At 39.5% G+C, this 20,632-nt stretch overlaps 2 protein-coding genes across 7 annotated transcripts in view; one reads left to right on the top strand and one right to left on the bottom strand.

Moving 5' to 3' along the window:
- The window catches only part of LOC111867140 (probable maltase-glucoamylase 2), a 33,666-nt gene extending 33,482 nt beyond the window's left edge, over positions 1-184 (bottom strand). Inside the window, exon 1 of the mRNA XM_033752564.1 lies at positions 147-184. The gene's annotated coding sequence lies outside the window, so the exon portion shown is untranslated. The remainder of the gene's footprint in view (positions 1-146) is intronic.
- LOC111867137 (ATP-dependent DNA helicase DDX11) overlaps positions 1-20,632 on the top strand; it is a 49,121-nt gene that overhangs the window by 13,788 nt on the left and 14,701 nt on the right. For 5 of the 6 annotated variants that reach the window (XM_033752568.1, XM_033752566.1, XM_023856686.2 and 2 more), the window contains exons 3-11: positions 196-453; positions 2,153-2,359; positions 7,406-7,572; positions 8,295-8,532; positions 9,327-9,479; positions 11,284-11,407; positions 13,130-13,284; positions 16,023-16,158; positions 17,147-17,348. In XM_033752568.1, the coding sequence (XP_033608459.1) occupies positions 196-453; positions 2,153-2,359; positions 7,406-7,572; positions 8,295-8,532; positions 9,327-9,479; positions 11,284-11,407; positions 13,130-13,284; positions 16,023-16,158; positions 17,147-17,348 (1,640 nt within the window). The remainder of the gene's footprint in view (positions 1-195; positions 454-2,152; positions 2,360-7,405; positions 7,573-8,294; positions 8,533-9,326; positions 9,480-11,283; positions 11,408-13,129; positions 13,285-16,022; positions 16,159-17,146; positions 17,349-20,632) is intronic. The other variant, XM_023856687.2, reaches the window with a different exon arrangement.

Below are 20,632 nucleotides of genomic sequence, written 5' to 3'. Positions count from 1 at the left end.
TTTTTAGGAATCTGATGCCTCCATTTTCAGGGCAGATCACTCTTCTTCCCTGAAAATACAGGCACACAGGTTCCTCTCTAGTGTTGGTACCTTTTCATGAAACTAGACAGCATCACATTCCAGAAGACCATAATCTTCGTACTCACAGCAGTGAGAACCTCGGATCTGATGTGAATAAGTAATAATAAATTCCAGGGCAAGTCTCTGAGCTTAATATGTGGTGCACTTTGCTGGCTGCGAGACCATGAGGAGAGGAAACGACGGCAGCTCAAAGCAGCCATTGCTCAGTTGGATCTTATGAAGACTTGTGATGGTGATAGTGAAATAGATTGGTTAACCCAGCAGATACAGCAGTCACAAGTGTTGCAACAGCGGCAGCAGTTGCAGCAGCAACTGAACAAGATTCTGTGTAATGACGAGAAACTGGAACAGCTGCGCAAGCGTAAAGTGAAGGTGTGTCTAATTAGCATAAAACAAGCTATGAGACTTTTAAAATTATATGCTAAATGTTTGTGACAATACTGCAAATCACTGGAACATTATTTCTTTATTGAATTTTTTTTTATGCTTTAGGAGCCGCAGTACTATTTACAGTACTTTTCCTTAGGCCGGATGTTTTAACATGTGGGAAATAAATGCACTTAGACCAGTTATTGCTCCATTGTGCGTCCCCCTTTAATTTCTACTGTTGCCATACCCTACTGGTATTGGTGCGTGCTATCAGCCCTGTTCAGCCAACGAGGTCGGCCCTCGGTACTTGATATTTCCCCCATCTACCAGAGGCATTGGAAACTACTTGGGCAGGAAACTTGTTGCCTAATTTTGCTCAGAGGTCTCCTAGAAACATGAGGATCTTTTACGTGCCATAAATCTACGACACGGGACCCATGGCTTAAAGTCCCTCCCGGAGGACTTGTTCCCTGAAATTTCCGCCCTTAAAAATTCCATGACCTCCGCCGGGTTTGAACCTGCGTACCTTGAGTCATGAGGTGGGAACGTTATCCCTAGACTACGGAGGCTGCTAAGTCATCAGGTTAATTTCATTTTAGTTGCTCAACTATGGCAACACAAGGACATATTATTTAAAATTTACCAAATGAACTTAACAGTTGAAACTTTTTGAAAATAGTATTTCCTTCCTTAGTCCATTCTACTCTCTTCTTCTTCCTTGCTCTTCCCAACCATCTTTCCAGCTGTTCTGTAATCATCTAAAATGTTATCAAGGAACTCACATTCAAATATGTATTAGAGAATCACATGAAATCACCTACATGTCCACTTTAAAAATGAAATTTATGAAATAATATTCAGTGTGAGATTTTTTGCAACATAAAACACAGTTCATGTAAGAAGTTAACCTAACACAAATGTTCATATTGTGTCATATACACCCATCTCTAGGCAATGACCATGAAATAAGCAACTGTACAACAGCCATTTCTAAGTAGCACATCTCTCTCTCTCTCCCTTTTCCCCCACCTCTCTCTCTATGCGCTTCTACATTACCGGCTCCTGCTCTATTTGTGGTTTCTTTTTCCATTTCTTAAGGATTTCTTGGTTTTGCTGAATACTTGTAACTTGTAACTACATATTATTATAACAGTGTGGGTAATTCACACACACTATGAATCAAGACAGCACATGCTAAGTCTTCTCATTTGTCTTCACTTGCCATTGCCTGGTAACAGTGTCCTCTTCTGCTCACATCATTGTTGGCCTTTGACCATCTCACACCTGACACTGACTATGACTAGGCTGCTGGCCTAATTATGTAACTTTGGTGGAGACCATGTAGAAAACACAGTCTCCAACAGTTCTTCTATTGTTCTGTGTTTACTGTGCCATTGCCTAGTGATGGATGACATTTCATGTTAAACTATTTGGTTATGTCACTATAAATTTCATTATTAAACAAACAAACAAAAAACAAACTCTGTGATTTTAGTCTGCAAGTGAACTATACCGACCAAGCGACTGCCGCTTGTCGGCGAAGTTTATTATTTCCAAGTTTAATTCTGACCACCAGTACTATAGTGGTGTGAGATTTAAATCAAGACACTGTAGGTAAAACAAAAAAAAGAAGGAAATATTTATACTTTGCCTGCATTTCCTGATTTCTTAATCAGAAGGCTGAAGTCTGTCTCTGTTGTAGAAACTGGAACGACCATCAGAGAAATATACAGAAGCAGCAAAACAGAGGGATTTGAACACTGAAACACCTGTCACTGGCACTGATCCTGAGGCTGATGATGCTGATATCTTGCTGGAGGAATGTCTTGAGTCAGACACCACAGAAGACTCTGATCCGGAGCCAGAAGAACAAGAAGACGAAGAAAGCAAAGAGTATGGAGATATAAAGGTAATGTTATCTGCTTCATATATGTAGATTTTCATTAATAAACATCACACCTGCAAATAGGCATGCATCAGGAACCCCAGAATTTGAGGATTTGGTGACTGATGGTCCTGCTGCTTGCCACTTTCAGTGATTTCATTGTGTTTTGAGAGGAACGGTGAATTATGTAAGATTTCATTGTTTCATAGTGAATAAGTGTACTAAAATATTTGCAGGCAATCAGCCATGCCAATGTTGAGTTCAAAACCAAAGATTCATAATCAGGGTCAATGATAGAGATGGGCGAGATTTCTGAAACATTGGTTTTTAACTTAATAATGAAACAGCTGGTTGTCTTAAGAAGATTTTAGTACAGGAATAGTGAATGTCTGTGGTGATGCAGGCTGCCTTAAATATTTTTTAACATTATTTCTTTGGTCTTTGCCCATCATCTAATCTGAACAATGCAAGACATGAGGCTAGTAGGCATTACAGAAACAAAAAGATAGAATATCTCAAGGACAAAATTAATGGGCATGGGCACACAGTAAGAATAAGAACCTTATTGATTTATATAAAGGATTAAATGAATCTAAGTAGGCTTACCAGCCTAAAATAACATAGTAGAGGATGAGACTGGTGATCTGCTTGCAGATTTCTACAGCATTTTGAATAATTAACTAAACTAACTCCATGGAGCTGAGCACTTCATGAGAAGCTGCCAGTTGTGCAACTACACAAGAAGTTCCCAACATTTTATGGAACCCAAAGGTTAATTTCCATGATCACAAGAGCCCTCCACCAGTCCCTATCCTGAGCCAGATCAATCCAGCCCATTCCACCTAATCTTATGTCTCTAAGATCCATTTTAGTGTTATCCAACCACCTACTTCTTGGTCTTTGTAATGGTCTCTTTCTTTCTGGCTTTTCCACGAATATCCTGTGTGAATTCCTATTGTCCACATTTGTACTGCATGCCTTGCCCATCTCATGCTCCTGGATTGATCACCTTAATTATGTATGGGTAAGAGCACAAGTTATGAAACTCTTCATTTTTCAGTTTTCTCTGGCCTCTGTCACTTCGTCCCTCTTCAGTCCAAAGACTCCCCTCCGCACCCTGTTCTCCAACATCTTTAGTCTATGTTTCAATGTCACAGACAAAGATTCACACCCATACAGGACCACAGGCAAAATTATAGTTTTGTGTACTCTGATTTTTACGTTTTGAGGCAGCAGGTGAGAAGAGAAAAGGTTCTGGACTGAATGGTAGCAAGTATTACCCTAATTCATTCTCTTTGTAATTTACTCCTGAATCAGATTTTGATGTGTTACTGTCGTTCCCAAATACATTTTGACTGTGCACATTTTCAAACAGCATTTTGAATAGGTAGAAGAATTATTTCTCCAACCTGTTGAATATATGTAGGATTAGTGAAGTTAGAAAGATGGAAATACAACTGAGGCAATTCTGGCAAATACAATTCAAGCGGGAGATGAAACACCATATTCTGAGATCCATAAACTCATTAATTTTATTCCATTTGAGATAAGGAACAGATACCTAAACAATGGAAGGAGCCTGTTGTTGTACCAACTTACAAGAAGGATGATACAACTGATTCCAATAATTGTCAAGGCATATCACTGTTATCAGCTTCATATAAAAGTGTACCCAGTATCTTTCACTCGAGGTTAAGTCAATACGTAAATTAAATTTTTTGGGAACACCGTTTTGGGTTCTGACATAATGGATCAAACGGTGATCAGATTTTTGCGCTCACCAGAAACTGAAGAAAAAATTGTAGTACAATGAAAGAGAAGATCAGCTATTCACAGACATCAAGAAATCCTATGATTCAGGTAGGAGGGAAGTATTGTACAGTTTACTCACAGAGTTTGGGGAACCCATGAAACTAGTTAGACTGATTAAAATGTGTTTAAATGAAACGTATAGTAAATTCCATATAGGTGAATAGTTATCTAATATGCTTCTTATTCAAAATAGCCTAAAACAAGGAGATGTTTTGTGGCCATTGCTTTTTAATTTTCCTTTAGAATATGTCAGTAGGAAGATCCAGGAAAACCAGGTGGGACTGAAACTAAAAGGGACACATCAGCAGCTGGTCTATGCTGAAGATGTAAATCTGTTGGCAGATAATATAAATACTGTAAAGAAAACACAGAAGCCCTAATTGATGCTAATAATGAGGTTGGTCTAGAAGTAAACATAGAAGAAACTAAGTATGTTGTATGTAGACCCATTGCTAAGTAATGGCTCTGTAAACAGCCGCCGTTGCTAGGTAATGGCCACAGCAGATTCCTACCATGCACCAATGGACTAACTGGGAAATCTTGTTCTCTATGTGGCCCATACTACAGTTACATGATGCAACAATAGAAGAGCTGTTGGGAGAAGTGTTTTCTGTGCGGTCCCTGCCAAGATGTTATAAGCAGGACAAGTCTAGAGTTTAGTTGTCAGACAGTCGCCAGCAGGTAGGGACTTGAACAAGGAAGTTCAGGGATCTATGGCATTGGAAGCCATTACCAGACGACTGATGAAGAGACAGTAGACTGAGAGAACTGCTAAGAGTGTGATTTAGTGATAGCGCTGTAGTTACTTGTAGTTATGATCTGTAAGTATTCAATGAATCCAATTACCAATCCAAACCTCATCTATAGTCCTCATACATGTGACAATATGTTGATGTCTCATCACCAGACTGCAAGGGAAGATTGTAACGCAAAGAGAGTTAATAGATCCTTTGAACATTTGGCTGAGTTCAGATTTTTGGGAATGACAGTTAAGATATCAAAATTTGGTTTTTGAGGGACTTAAGAGCAGATCATATTCAGGTAAAGCTTACTACCATTCAGTCAGTTCAGAACGTGTACTCTTCGCCAGTTATAATCAGAATGATCAAGCCAAAGAGGGTGAGATTGACAGGGCATGTAGCATGCATAGGGAGAAGAGGAATGCATATAGGATTTTGGTGGGAAAGCTAGAAGGAATGATACCACTAGGAAGACATATCAATAGGCAGGAAACTAATATTAAAATGGATCTTAGAGAAATAGAGTGGCGTGGTGTGGAATGGATTAGTCTGGCTCAGGATAGGGACCAGTGGAGGGCTCTTGTGAACACAGTAGTGAACCTTTGGGTACCATAAAATATTGGATAATTCTTGAGTAGCTGACCGACTGGTGGCGTCTCAAGAAGGACTTGGGGCCATGTAGTTAATTAATTAGTCCATCATCTGAGCTTATTAAAATCATTATATTTTGGAATTGGTTCTGTTTTCATTTACAATTGAATAAGAAATGAGAGAAGACTTACTGTGTTGGTTCCTTCTCATATTCTATTCAGCAGCCATACCTGGATGGATGGCCTCCCAACTAAAAGTTCTAGATTTCAGAATGAATAAGCTCTTAAGATTCCTGACAAAGGGCCATGTTGGCTACACCATATCTCATGCAATCAGTCACTGGCTTTCCACTGTGGTGGCCTGGGTTCGAGCCCAGGTCTGGTCATATGGGATTTGTGGTGGACAAAGTTGCATTGGAGCAGGTTTTCTCCGAGTACTTCAGTTTTCCCTGCCAATCTTCATTTCGCCAACTGCTCCACAGTCACCATCATGCATCATCTGGGGCTGGTACAATAGGCCAGTAGTGGCCGTAGTACCAAGTGGACTCAGTCTCACCCACCTAAGAATAATAAAAGGACCTTATTCTGACATCAACCAGGAAAATAAACAAGCCCAGTGAAGAACTGCTGTGCCAGTGAGTCAGGATATAATTTTAGTGGACCATTCCACAAGTGATGGTTCACAGATATAAAGATTGCGGTGAGATGAGGAAGATCTTGGAAATGTCAGCAGTGAATATGAGACAGACAATGGGAACTGTGAAGTCTGAAGTGGAGACAGACAATAGGAATGGTGAATAGAGTGAAGCTGAATAAAGGCTTGTGACTTCAAGAAAGAAAGTACCTCAGTAAATGAAATGTGTAACACATTTTCAAGTGTTTATAAATTACTTGTTCTGTGCAGGTATGATTCATAGTATGGGATTATCTTACATTGTGAGTCATATTCCAAACAAAAAAAAATCTGTGGCTTTAGTCCGCAAGCGAATTATGCCGACCGAGCAACCACTGCTTGTTGGTGAAGTTAGTAGCAACTTTAGTGGATAGAGGGTGTCACATGGTCAACACAACAAATCCCCGCGGCCATTAATTTCGGTTTTTTAATCATCTTCCATTGGGGTAAATATGGCATTGTCCATCTAAAACATTCTTGAAGGTTGACAGTAAGGAGTCTCGTGGAAGAAAAGTTCTCTGTTCACCATCACCTTTTATATGGCAGTTGAGCTTCATATCATATGTCATAAAGAGAATGTCAGACTTTATAATGAAGGTATGAAAATGTACATCACCATTTGATGATAATACATCCTCAAAGATGTTTTAAACAAAGCATAGGACACTTGCACTGTGAAAAGTGACTAGTGTTATAATTGAGATTACAGCAAAAATAATCTGTCTAGTAGAGAAAATTCTCATTCTCATCTCATTTCTCATAATTTTTCAGATTTCTTATGTCAGACTGAAAAAGGCATGCTTGCACATCTGTAGGATGTTTTAATTTTGGTTATATCTTCAGTTAATGGTCCTAACCATCCCACTTCATGGTCCTTTGTGATAGAATCTGGAGGTTCATCACCATCATCACAAAATCCTCCAGTTGTATCTTATCTTGAGCCAATACATCTCAATTCACATCTCAAATTTAAATGTTGTCCACCCATGTATGCCTGTGTATCTCATTTGATTTCAATCCATGCAATTTTTAAGACCTAAATTCTGTATGCATATCTTGTCTTCTCTAGGCATGTTTCATTCTCTGCCCAAATGAATCATCTTAATTAAACACACAGTATTAATTGTGAAACCTTTAACTGTATAAATTGCTTCTTTCTCTGTTCCAGTTAATGATATATATTTTGGAAGGACTTTATGCAACAAATAAAACAGCTGATTTCTGCATAATTACTAAAACCCTACATTCTGTGCAGATTTACTTTTGCAGCCGTACTCATTCTCAGCTTGCACAGTTTGTGGGTGAGGTGCAGCGTAGCCCATATGCAGAGAACATTCGCCTTGTCTCACTAGCCTCCAGGCAGAACTACTGCATCAACAAGGCTGTGCAGAAGCTCAAGAGTCTCTCACTCATAAATGAACAGTAAGCTGTTACTGCCTTTTAAAACTGTATCATGTTGCATAATTTGTCTTTAAACTGGCCATAACATTTCCATGTGTTTGTCCGTGTTCATTTATTACACTGTATTTACAGAACAGTTTGTTATATGAAACAGTGTAGACCACCATCAGGGGTTCTGAACACAGACTGTGACCTCTGTAGTCTTGTTAGGCTGGTAGGCAAGAGTGATGAATAGATTACTTTCCCAGGAAGTAATTCATGTCACGAACATCTCATTTGTTGACAGATGAGCTTAGCTGATAGGCTTGCTCATACTGAACAAGGAATGCATTATAAGAGCATTCAACTATACAAATTACACTATGGGTTTTGTTTAAACACACTTAATTAGCCTAATTACTTTATTGGTATACAAAAATTATTGAACATGACGTGTGATTTCATAATGCAAGAGCAAATCTGAATTCAAAATTATATGTGTATGAATTTGAAATTTTATCTCAATATGTTAAATTATTTCACTGTAACTTCAGATTACCAATCGTGTGCAAAGTGAATTTAGTGCAATTTAAATATCACACCACACTAAGATGACATTGGATTTAAATGCAGATGTGAGGGATCTAATAGGTTTCCTGTTGTGAAAATAAATTAAGGTTCTATACCATTATGAAAGTGTGCCGTTGGAGCCTATCCTTGCCTGTTTGGGTTAGACAGGTAAATTGTATTTCCTACATTCATAGATGTACTGATATGCAGCGTAAGAAGAAAGGTCGTACTACAGCAGTGGATAGCTCAGGAAAGGCTGTAAAGAAATCTCGTGGCTCTTCTGGTTGTCCCTACCTTCAGCAGAAGGCAGTGGAGAGGCTTCAAGAAGAGGCACTGCTTGAGGTGCAAGATGTGGAACAGCTGGTGACCATAGGACGGAAGCTGTCAGCATGTCCATACTATGGCTCTCGCGCAGCTGTAAGAGATGCACAGGTTTGTATATGTATCTGCTCCTCACTGTTTGTTGTTAAAAGTCAAGATCTCTCTTCCTGGAAAATGTCAGAGAATATCATTGCATTCAGGTGACAGGTATATCGGTTTGCATTGTCCCTTTGCAGTACTTGTTCCATGCCCTAATGCTTTGTGGTATTGTATTATTTAGCTGCATAATTTATGCACTTCTTTGACCAAAAATTCATGACTGAATGTTATGTATGAATTACCTATGCAAATAGGTTTTGAGGGTATAATTTTACATTTTACGAGGATCATTAAACAAGTAGTGGCAACACGGTACAAAATAAGCCATTTTTTTATAGTGCATAGATCTGATTATAGATCTTCAGTATGCCCCTCGCATGTTGCCAGAGCTCTGGCAGATATCATAATTTGTTGGCAATGAGCACTCAATTGAGCTGTCTTGTGGATAACATTGCGGCATGTTTACTCTCTCTTTGTGGCTCAAATCTTTGTCCTTCTTTGGAAAGAGATCAGAATTACATGGACTTATGTATGGCGAGTACAGAGGCTAATCCATTACCTCCCAGTTACAACACTGCTGCAGGTCTTGCATGATCCATGCTGTGTGATGTCTGACATTGCCATGTAGCAAGACTGGCCTGAGAGCAAGTAACCCAGGGCTGGCCATCTGAACACTAGAGTGAGGAAGAGGATAAATGGAGGAAATTGAAAACTGATTAAATTGAGGAACATTAAATGGGTGTTCCACTGTATATCATATGACTGTAGCACAGGTTCAAGCACTAAGTATTGCTGTATTCATACAGGTAGTAGTGGTCCCTTATAACACTCTTCTCCATAAGAACACCCGCAAGGCATGTGGCATTAACGTGACAGGCAGTGTTATCATTATTGATGAGGCCCACAACTTGCTGGAAACCATCAGTCACATCCACAGCTCTGAGGTGACAGGACATCAGGTATGATTTGCTGTGCTTATGTTCTGAGTATGCTGTACCAGAAGATGGCAGAATTTGACTTAATTTGGATAGGTACATGTGAACATAGACGTTTTTGAACATGAATGAAATTGGAACTTCACTATAATATATTTTTGAACTTCACACTGAACTTTGAACTTTCTGCTCATTTTCAGTGTATGAAATATTCAGTCAGAAATGAATACTATACAGCATTTCAAACAACTCTGGCAAGGATGACATTGGTAGCATGTATGGCTTGTTGAGTACTAAGAATGGAGTATCCATGTGATTAGATACTGTTGCCAAGTATTAAAAGTGGGTTCTTGAGATATTATTCCCACTTAGTGCTGTAAATGTCATTACATAAGTGGCGTACTGTTCATCATATACAAGTACACACAAAATCCTACGTTCCTATATCATTCTGCATTTACATATTTTTGTTCAAAACAAACCTTTCAGCATTGTTGAAAAGTAAGTTTTCTCATCTTGAAGTTGTTATATTCCCTTCAGTGGAAAACAACCTTTCATTCGCTGTTTGTAGTGAAGAAAAAGACACCTGGTTGAAAACAGCTATGGCTAAGGAGTGGTGTTTTTACTGGTTTTCCAACCAGCACATTATAACATCCTTTGAAATGCTGATTTACCCAGATATGGATTTAGTTGATATGTGAGAATTTGAAATGTTGAAGCTCTTCAGGATAGTTCTTCTTTGGAGACTTCTTGAAGACTTCCTGCAGTGATAAATTTGTGCTTAGTAAAAGAGCAGCCTCTGTCTGAAAATTATCTTGTAGATTTTAGGTTTATGTGGCTGATAATCAGAATGCCCGATAACTTTTACTGAAAGTCACATATGAGATTTTAAAGGTTCTGCCCAGCAGTTGGGGGGTGATACTCGGTTAGATGCAGATATAAACTTTGACCAATTTGTGCAGGTAAATCCAACATAAAATTGTATCAAAATTTACTCAGCCATTCTTGAGTTATGAGATAGCACAACAACAAAATCATTTTCATAAAGTGATACAACAAGCAAACCTTTTCTTTCGTTTTCCTAAAATTCATAAGACTCATGGAGAAAGAGTCTTTACCATAAAATGCATATCTTATTTTTCTTTACAACTATTGTTTGACAGTTTTTTTGCTCTGATAAATATTTATAGTTATATTCAAGGCACAGGCATAAATGCACATAGGTCTTCACATAAAATGTCTGTTATTATTGCTTGATATTAACCAAAAGTGGAATTTTGTGACAATTCTTATGAATGTCTTCCTAATTAAAAAGAAAATCTCTTCAGCAGTTTAGGCATTGGCACTAAGTCACAGACAGGCCTTCCACATAGGACAGTCTTTTCTGCTTTGTAAAGAACACCTGAAAACAATGTGCTTCTTAATGGAAAACGGTGTGTGTAATATGATCTTGCAGCTTCACAGAGAGAATTTTTTTCTGATCATAGATTTAATGTTTTTGATCAAAATTAGAACTTCAGACTTGCACTGAACCAAATTTGTTTGCAGACAGTTCACATTTTGAACTGTTTGCACTTACCTCAATTTTGAACAGTGTTTACACTTATTGTGTGCACTTGCCGATTCTTCTGTTACTGCCTGTCTCCAAATCTAGTGATTAGATTAAACATATTAATGTTAGATAGTGATAGTGAAACATGTTAATGGGTAGCGTAGTACTGTATCTTTGTATTTTGTAACACCCTGCCATCAGCATATGGGCCAAGTAGCCATATATATGTGTGCATGCTGGATGTTGGACAGTAAATAGTGATGTTTATTCTTTCAGCTTACACATGCCTACAGCCAGCTGAGCCAGTATCAGGATCGCTATAGAAACAGATTCAGTGCTGCCAATCTGCTTCACCTTGGCCAGGTCATCTTCGTTGTTGGCAGACTTATTCGTATGTTAGGTGTGTACTTTCATCAGGCAGGGAAATCAGACTAATTTTAAGTTAACAACTTATTTGAGACCAGAGTTAACTTCAGCCAGCTGTGCTTAGATAATACCTCACAATTAGCCACAACTGTCTCTTATCATATCCTTATAATCTTCCTTAAAATTTCCTTACACTCTCATGAACCCAATGTTGGGTCTGAGATAAAACCCCCTGACCAAGGATGTGATAATGTGATGTGTGGTCAAGGCTATGAGTATGAAGCCATGGTGAAATGATGATTAGCTGGGGAAAACTGAAGAAACTCAGAGTAAAACCTGCTTCAGTACCACTTTGTTCACCATGAATCTTATGTGAAGTCATCCAGGATTGAACTTCAGGCTCTGGAATGAGAAGCCAGCATCTAACCTGCCTTAATGTATTCATAATCATCCTGTTGTATCATATTCAGCACTAAGATAGTTTCAGTAACTGATATACGAGGATAAGTCAATAAGTAAGTTACAAATGGATATAGAACTCAAACAAATAAGAGTACTGGTTTGAAAAATGCTTTTATTTCTCAACATAATCTCCCTGTACATTGAAGCACTTGTCCCATCATTTCACAAGCCCCTGAAAACCAGCAGCATAAAATTCTTTGGGCTGCTGTCGGAACCAGGCGGTGACTTCCCTTTCTATGGCTTCATTGTTTAGAAAATGTTCAGCCAAAAGATGGTGTTTAAGAGGGCCGAACAAATGGAAGTTGCTTGGAGCAAGGTCAAGGCTATATGGGGGATGCTTGAGGACTTCCCACTTGAAATTTTGCGGCATCTCATTTGTCTTGTTTGCAGTATGGGGATGCGTGTTGTCATGCAAGAGCAACACGCCTTTGGTGAGGAGTTCTGATTGCTTCCGTTGAATGGCCTTACAAATTTTCCTGACAATGTTATAGTAGGAGTCGGCATTTATGTAAATTCCTACTCCTACTGTAACATCCTCAGGATGTAAATGTTCCCTGTAAGGGGAAGTCACCGCCTGGTTCCGACAGCAGCCTAAAGAATTTTATGCTGCTGGTTTGCAGGGGCTTGTGAAATGATGGGACAAGTGCCTCAATGTATAGGGAGATTATGTTGAGAAATAAAAGCATTTTTTGAATCAGTACTCATATTTGTTTAGGTTCTATATCCATTTGTAACTTACTTATTGACTTACCTACATATAATCATGAAATAATGAGCCTCTCCAATTGAGTCAAGCATCCTTCTGAAAGAACTGTATTTCATATAGGACTGTTACATTAAATTTCACACTGCAATGAAATCTTACTGAGCACATAACTATTAGTATGGAGTAATATCCAACATTTTGCAGATGGTCCTCTTCCTCTATTATCAAAACCTGGTAAGTTTGAACACAGACACATGCACATACATGTGTACAGACTGGGCACCAGGAGGGCAGTGTATATAGTCAGACTTCACCCGTCTCACCACAGACAGGCTAGCAGCAGATTACCTGAGATGACTCCATTGCATTTAGTTGTTGTGAAAACTTGACATTTTGTATTGTGAGACATGTTTTGTTTTGTGTTTCTTAAGTCATTTAGTTGTACTGAATCACAAGTAGGCATATATTGTGACGTGTATAATCATTGATAAGCAGTGGGTCAGTAAACACATTCCTGTAGGGAATCACTCATGGCCTCTCTGGGCTGTTACGATAAATCACATGGAATGTTGTTTGTTTTGTTGCCAGGTGGGAAGCCAGGATGCAGTCCTGTTGAGAGCAGCATTAAGGTTGTGGACACAAAGATGTATACATTGGCTGAGTTTGTGCTGTCAGCAGAAATAGACAACATCAACCTATACAAGCTGCTAGAATTCTGTCAGAGAAGCAAGATTGCTCACAAGGTGTGAGGCAGTGCAGAAGTGACAGAGATGACCTTTTTGTTAGTGCCCTTGTATTTTCCTGGAGAGACTCAGGAAACTGCTGAAAAGCTTTAGGCAGAATGGCCAAGATTAAAATTGTGTCCCTTCACATGAACATGTAATGTGTTACTGCTGCACCAGCCTGCTCAAAGTAACATGTAATATAAACCAAATTAAGGTGTAGAACTCTTTTTGTTCCCAACTATATATATGTTTATTAGCTGATTTTAGGCTTTCACAGTTGTTAACTGTTGATGTTAATTCAGTTCTTAGGTGGTTACATCCCGTGTGTTTGGGTGATGTTGCCAGTGTTTTGGAGGTACATGGTTCCTCCATCTTCAGGGTTGAAGCATGTAGGGTGGGTGAGTTTGTTTGCATATAGAGGGTTACATGATGTGGCTATTAAATAACAAGACTGATCTCAGAAAATATTTAATTGAATATTAAAATAGTATACAAGTATCTCTTTCATAATGATTCCCTTGGGCATCTACACAGTGCTGCAGTCTTTCCTGTCAAACCTGGAAGCATCTATGAAAATCGTTTTATGAAAGCCCTTTCAACAGCTTCGTTTTGTATGTCCTTTGTGAAATGAAAATATTGTCACGTGCATGAGTGACTCTTGATGGAGTTTTGCCTTGGATATTTGTATTTATTGACCACTTGAACATATGACTAGTAATTACATTTAATTGTAGCACTGTCACTAATTTACACACTACAAATCACTACAGCACATACTGAGTGTTCCCAGTTTGTTGTATCTTCACTCCTTCTTACTAGGTAACAGCTTCTAACACCAGATATTGCTCTGCTTCTGTGCTTAAGTCCTCTTTGAATGTCTGCTCCCTTCCAACTGCCTAAGTCATCAGTTAATTTCCTTATAACCTCTCGGCATGGCCCATCATAGAAAATCCCATTCCCAACAGTTCCTCCAATTTTGCATGAGAACTGTTGCCATGGAAAACTGTTTGTGTCAGAACATCTGGTTCTTCGATTTTTTCAAAATGCAAAACAATTTTTTTTTCCAGTTTCTGTTCATCATTCAAATTCTTCAGCACCTTCTTGGTTATACTTTGATTTGGCATGGGATTTGTGAGGAGTATGTTTGTGACATCCTCTCTGCTGCTTGACCATATCAATGAGTTCCTTCCAGGCAAGATTTACACTTTCTGTATTAAAGTTCTTGTGTAGGTTGATTTCTGTGGATTCCTGAATAACACTCCTGGTATAGCAGGAAGAACAGCTTGACTAATTCCTTGATGTTTTCTAAGTGTTGTAATAATAAAGTGTAAAAATGAACATCAGTCAATACAGTGAATAATGACAAATTACAAAGGACACATTTAGGAAATATGTATACTGCAATTTCAGCCAAACCTTTTGTTCCATTTGAAAAGAACCTCTTAATAATACCATCATCATGAGCGCAGTTAGTCACTGGCTTCCCACCACGGCAGCCTGGATTCGAGCCCAGGTCTGGTCATGTGGGATTTGTGGTGGACAAAGTTATGCTGCGGCAGGTTTTTCTGAGTACTTTGGTTTCTCCTGCCAATCTTCATTTCATAAATTACTCCACAATCACCATCATATATCATCTGGAGCTGGTACAATAGGCCAGTAGTGGGCTTAGTCTCACTTAGTCTCACCCCGCTAAGAAGAAGAATTGTCATGAGCATTGTAGGTTTAAGTTGTTAAGACCAGTTCTTGGTCTCTCCAGTATCATTTTGGTCATCCTAAAACTTATCCTCCTCTTGGCTGGTAATAGGTTAGTTGTCCAGGGAATACTTTTACTCTGTAGACCAGGTTGACAGTTCTGCACTTCAGAGCAACCAGTGTGCTGTTTGCCAAGAGGCACATGCGAATTTAATCGATGAATCAGCTTGCCTGATGGCCAATAACGTTTGGAATGAAGTAGTAACAATTCACACATCACAGGAGGTGTTGAAAATGCTGTCCTGTGTGCATGTAGAATATTTTTTGCAATTAATTGTTCATTAAAAAACACAGGTACAAGAATCCTTCTTGCACTTACAGCAGTAACAGTATCCTTGTTACCCTTTGATGTATTTATAACTTTCAGTCTTTCTGAAATTTTAGAATTATTTGGTGATTTAATCTAGTGAAGCCAAGTAGTAAAAGAAAAAGTAAAAGTAAAGCTATCCCTGTAACAGGCCGTGAAGGAGTTGAGGGTCCCACATTATCTAGACAATTGGCTTAAAGATTGTTGTAAGGTTGTCAGCCTTACACGCCAGGTGCGCTTTACTCCCCAGAAAAATTTATTTAACTAATTCCTGGTACACATTTCTGTTAGAGGCTGAGTCGACCCCAGGGCCATAGTGCGGCTGGAAGGATTAGGTAAATTGAAAAAACCCCAATGACCTCATCCGGACTTGAACCCGCGACCTTCCGGCTTCTAGCATAGTGCCTCAACCAACTACGCTACCGCATGCCCCTGTGAAGCCCAGTAGTAGTATCAAAAAGACATTTGTGCTGCTCCTAATTTTTGGAAATCCTTTCGTTTGAAATCCATATTTCACTACCATAATCTCTCAATAATAAAGATGAGAAAATGCTAGAACTTTGTGGAATATTATTTGTAGATGCAGTAACCCCTACTTAATGAACAGAGAATGGCCCAGAACACATAAATTCTGCCAATAACTTTCACTGTACTATATGCTTTTACATCTCATGACGTTGAAATTCCCTGTCTGCAGCTGCATGGGTTTGCTGAACGTTACCATCCAGCTGTTGTACTGAACCGTACTGTCAAATCATCAGCACAACAACAGATGGGCATTCGGGCATTCCTCAAAGAAATCTCTGTGGACAATATCTCTACACCCAAGCAAGGTTAGTACAATGGCAGTTGATGGAAATTAACAGTTTTCTGGAACTCTGCTAACAAAGTCTGTGTGTCTGTCCATCTTGAGATTAAGTTATGGACATCAGTATCATGCATATTAATTTAATATATCATGGAATTTAGTATGAACAGCATACCATTGCAGACTTCCTCTTCTTGGTACTTTTCATCAGTAATACCAATATGATGGTTATGCAAACTTATGTGGTGGGAACACCACCATTGAATGTTCAATGCTGTTCCTATGGTAAATGTTTGAAATTATGCAAACATGGGCATTCTTAATTGATTTATTGCTTGTTTAATTACTGCCTCTAGGTTATGTTGAATGAAGTACATGAAAGTGGTCATGGAAGGTGAGTCAGGAGGTGTTTGAAGAGGAAGCAGTCATGGTTTTTTATTTGAAAGCGCTGTTCTGATGTTTGCTTGGAGGGACCAAAAAAACTCTCAGAAAATTTCAGTCGGGATAGTTTGTAACTTGAACAACTTTTGAACCAATTATAACTGATGCAGAATATAATGGCATTTGTATTCAATTTTATGTTCTCAGTTTCTCCTGTACAGTTATTGCAATGTATGAAATTCATTCACTTCAGTTCCCTTTAAGGCCCACTTTTGTGCATACATTCCTAAGTATTCAAACAATAGAGATTATAGTGGTCTGCAAAATTCATTTGATATGTGTTGTAAAATATTTGTTTGAAGTTTGGTGATTTGAGAAAATCTCTAGGTTGCTTACTGTTTGTCCCATCAAGAGCATTATCCAGCCTCTTGCTATCACCCTGCCTGATGCCTGCTCAATTTATAGTGCATCACATACCTAAGCAGTAGACAGTCATATGTAAATGAAATATGAATGGTTTTGACCTTACCACATGTTTCTTTCAGTCATAATAGGTTGACTAAAAGTCTGATATCTTGAGAGTGGTAGGTATTATGACCAGACTGGGTTAACACAGATGACTGTCTTGGCAGAATCCATACCAGCATCATCTGTTTCTGAACCAATCCTGAGCAACCCCTTGCTGCCAGTGCTAGGCTTCATGGAGGCTCTCACAAACCACTGCAGTGATGGTCGTGTGGTGTGCAACAGACAGACAACAGTAGGACGTGGTAGCCTCAAGTTTCTCCTGTTGAATCCAGCTGCTCACTTCTCCAGTATTATTAAGGAGGCAAGGTAATTTTGGTTTCTAACAGCTGTGTCTGGGAGCCAAAGTATCTCAGTCAATATGGTGAATGAGGGGTAGATATTTTTCTCTTTTCTATCATGTCCAGGCTTTCCTGGACTCATCCAGCCTCTTGTCCAGTGGGTACCAGCACCCTGCAATTACAGCAGCTATGGTTTGAAGCTGACCACTCACCTACATTTAATTCCGAAGGTTAAGAAAGAATGCAGCTATATCTCCATTCCCCTATACACCTTCATGGTGTGTCATTTGGTTAAGTGCTCAGGAAACTACATTTCAACGTCTACAAAAATTTCTCTGTATTGCATGTGACATCTATTGGCATTTCATCTTAATCATATGTATGTACAAGGTGGTTCAAATATGACTGGGACTGATTTTCTTTTTAAAAACCATAATTGCTAAACACTTACTTGCACATGTCAGTCTTCAACGTACTCCCCTCCAGAGTCAACACATTTTTTCCAGCTTTCTGAAACCATCCTGCTGCCCTTTTCAAAAAAGGCTTGAGGTCTGGATGATGGCATCGTCCACAAACCGCATGCCTTGCAAGTCTGATTTGAGCCTTCCGAACAGGTAGAAATCACTTGGGGCCAAATAAGGACTATATGGCAGATGTGTCAGAAGGTTCCATTTCAATTTTGAGGGTTTCCATTGTTGTTTTGGCCGTATGGGGGTGTGCATTGTCTTGAAGGAAGGCTACCTGCTTTCCACCTCTCTTCCACTTGGATCAGAACTTTTCCTTCACGTCTGTTGCCAGGAGGTTTGAGTAATAAGCTGCATTGACTGTTCTGGCATCTGTCAGAAAGTCTACATAGATAACCCCCTGCCAGTCCCAGAAGAGCGTTGCCATCACTTTTCCTGCCGAACGGCTCCTCCACGCTCTCTTGGGTTTGGGAGAACTGGTATGTCGCCACTCGCGTGATGACTGCTGGGACTCGGGAATGAAGTAGTGCACCCACGTTTCATCGGTGGTCACTATAGACTTCAAAAATGCATCACCTTCATCTTCAAACTGCTGTAGGAGACAACTGGCAGCTTTCATGCACACCATTTTGTTCACTTCTGTTAAAGTGCATGGTACCCACCTTGCATTCACCTTGCGATAGTGCAGGTGGTATTTCATGATGTCTTCTACACTACCAACACTGATGGACAGTATTGCTCCAAGTTTCTTGATAGTGATGTGCCTAGTTTCACGAATAAGCACGTCTGCACGATCAATTTTTGGCTCGGCGACAGATGTCTGTGGCCGACAATCATGCGATTCATTCTCCACGCACTCTCTGCCCTCTCTGAAGCACTTACACCACTCAAACACACGGGTCCATGAGAGACACTCTTCCCCATACTGTTGTTGGAGTCTGTGGTGAATTTCAGTGGACGAGACGTTTTCTCCAACGAGGAATTTGATCACAATTCATTGTTCCATGCTCCATGGTACCTTCTGTTTGCTCATCACTCTAGCAACTCCCAGACAGGACTGAACAGGAGGGAGGGTGGAGGTTGTGGCTTCACTCTCTCAAGGTCACACAGCTGCTGCATAGTGTGGCTTGTTTACACACAAATCAGTCCCAGTCATATTTGAACCACCTTTTATGTTTGTACGTAAAAGCGGTGGGCCATAATATCCCGACCTTCAATGATCTATTATGCTTCCCCTTTGATTAACCCGTTATTAATCCTACACTTTGAATGAAATGTAGGACTTTACAGAACTATAAGGTTTATTTTGGACTCTAGCCATTGTCTGGTATATATAAGACAAAAACCACAATGANCCTCTTCAATGAAGAGGTTAACAAATCAAAATGTTGTTTCCTACAGACCAGGGTTTGTCCAGTGATTGAGACTACCTCTTTCTAATGGGCCCAACTGAGTAGGTCTATCTTGCCCCATCCACCTGAGGACGGAGACAGGACCAGTCTCCGAAATGTTGTGGTTTTTTGTCTTATATATACCAGACAATGGATAGAGTCCAAAATAAACCTTATAGTTCTGTACAGCATACACCATCGTCAGAATCCTTTAAAGTCTATACAGGACTTCATTTATGGGGGCATCATAATAGTCACTCAGTTCCATAAAGAACTGGCCCAGGTGACAAAATCTTAAATAAGCTGTGGCCTCATAATCACATAAGATAAGCTTAACCACATAATCAGAGAGCATTTGAAAGTAATTTTTCTCTTACATTTGAATATGTTATGGAGTATTTATTTATGTTTGTCCATGAAAAAGAAAAAGCATCTGCAAAAACCTAAAATGTTGTTATTGTTGTTGTTGTTATTGGAGAGGGTGGGTCTCCCCATGCACTTAGATCAGATATTGGTCCATTGTGTGTCCCCCTGTGATATTCTACCAGTCTCTATACCCTACCGGTATTGGTGTGTACCATCAGTCCTGACTCAGCCAGCGAGTTTGGCCTCTACTGGCTCAGCCATATCTCAATGCTTCCCCCATCTACCAGAGGCGTTGGGTGGGAAGTGTCCTGAATTTGGCTCAGAGGTCCCCTTGAGACATGAGGTTCTTTTACGTGCCGTAAAGCCATGACACGGGACCCACGGCTTAAAGTCCCTCCCGGAGAACTTGTTCCCTGAATTTTTCCGCCCTTAAAAATTCCACGACCTCCGCCGGCTTTGAACCCGCATACCTTGAGTCGCTAGGTTGGAACGTTACCCCGAGACTATGGAGGCCACTAACCTAAAATGTCACTGCAGTTATTAAAGCAAGGATTATTAGCTGTATCCAAATAACTGAACTTCATGATATGAGCTGCACCATCAACATTTGGTATTCAGCTCTGATCCCATATGCTGCAAACCCTGAAGGTTCCACAGCACCATTATCACAAAAACAAAGGCTCTGCAGTCACGTCACATTGTTCCAACATTTTTGCTCTTAATATCCATCCTTATACAGGGAACTCTTTACTATCGACGGTAATGAGGGCAACAGGTAGCATGGCAAATTAACAACTGAATAATCAAAATATCGCATTTATTATCATATAAGAAAAAATCTCTTTTTCATGCTTGGGTATCTGAAAAAAAAGGGTCATCTGACATTTACATACAGTAAAACTTGGTTATAGCAACATCGGTTTCTGCGACACCTTGTCTATTGCGTCAAATTTTCAATGGCACGAACTAATTCCTCATAAAGCAACTGTTTTTATACCTTGCTTAGTACGACATGCACAAATGCATCAACCTCGTATGTAACGTCATTTTCATTCCTGAATTTCTCTGATATTGTGGGAAAGTTCGATGTG

The sequence above is a fragment of the Cryptotermes secundus genome, unplaced genomic scaffold, assembly GCF_002891405.2.
Source record: "Cryptotermes secundus unplaced genomic scaffold, Csec_1.0 scaffold443, whole genome shotgun sequence".
In the NCBI taxonomy this organism is placed as follows: Eukaryota; Metazoa; Arthropoda; class Insecta; order Blattodea; family Kalotermitidae; genus Cryptotermes; species Cryptotermes secundus.
Note: the sequence above shows the minus strand (reverse complement) of the source record. Positions and strands in the feature narration are given on the sequence as shown.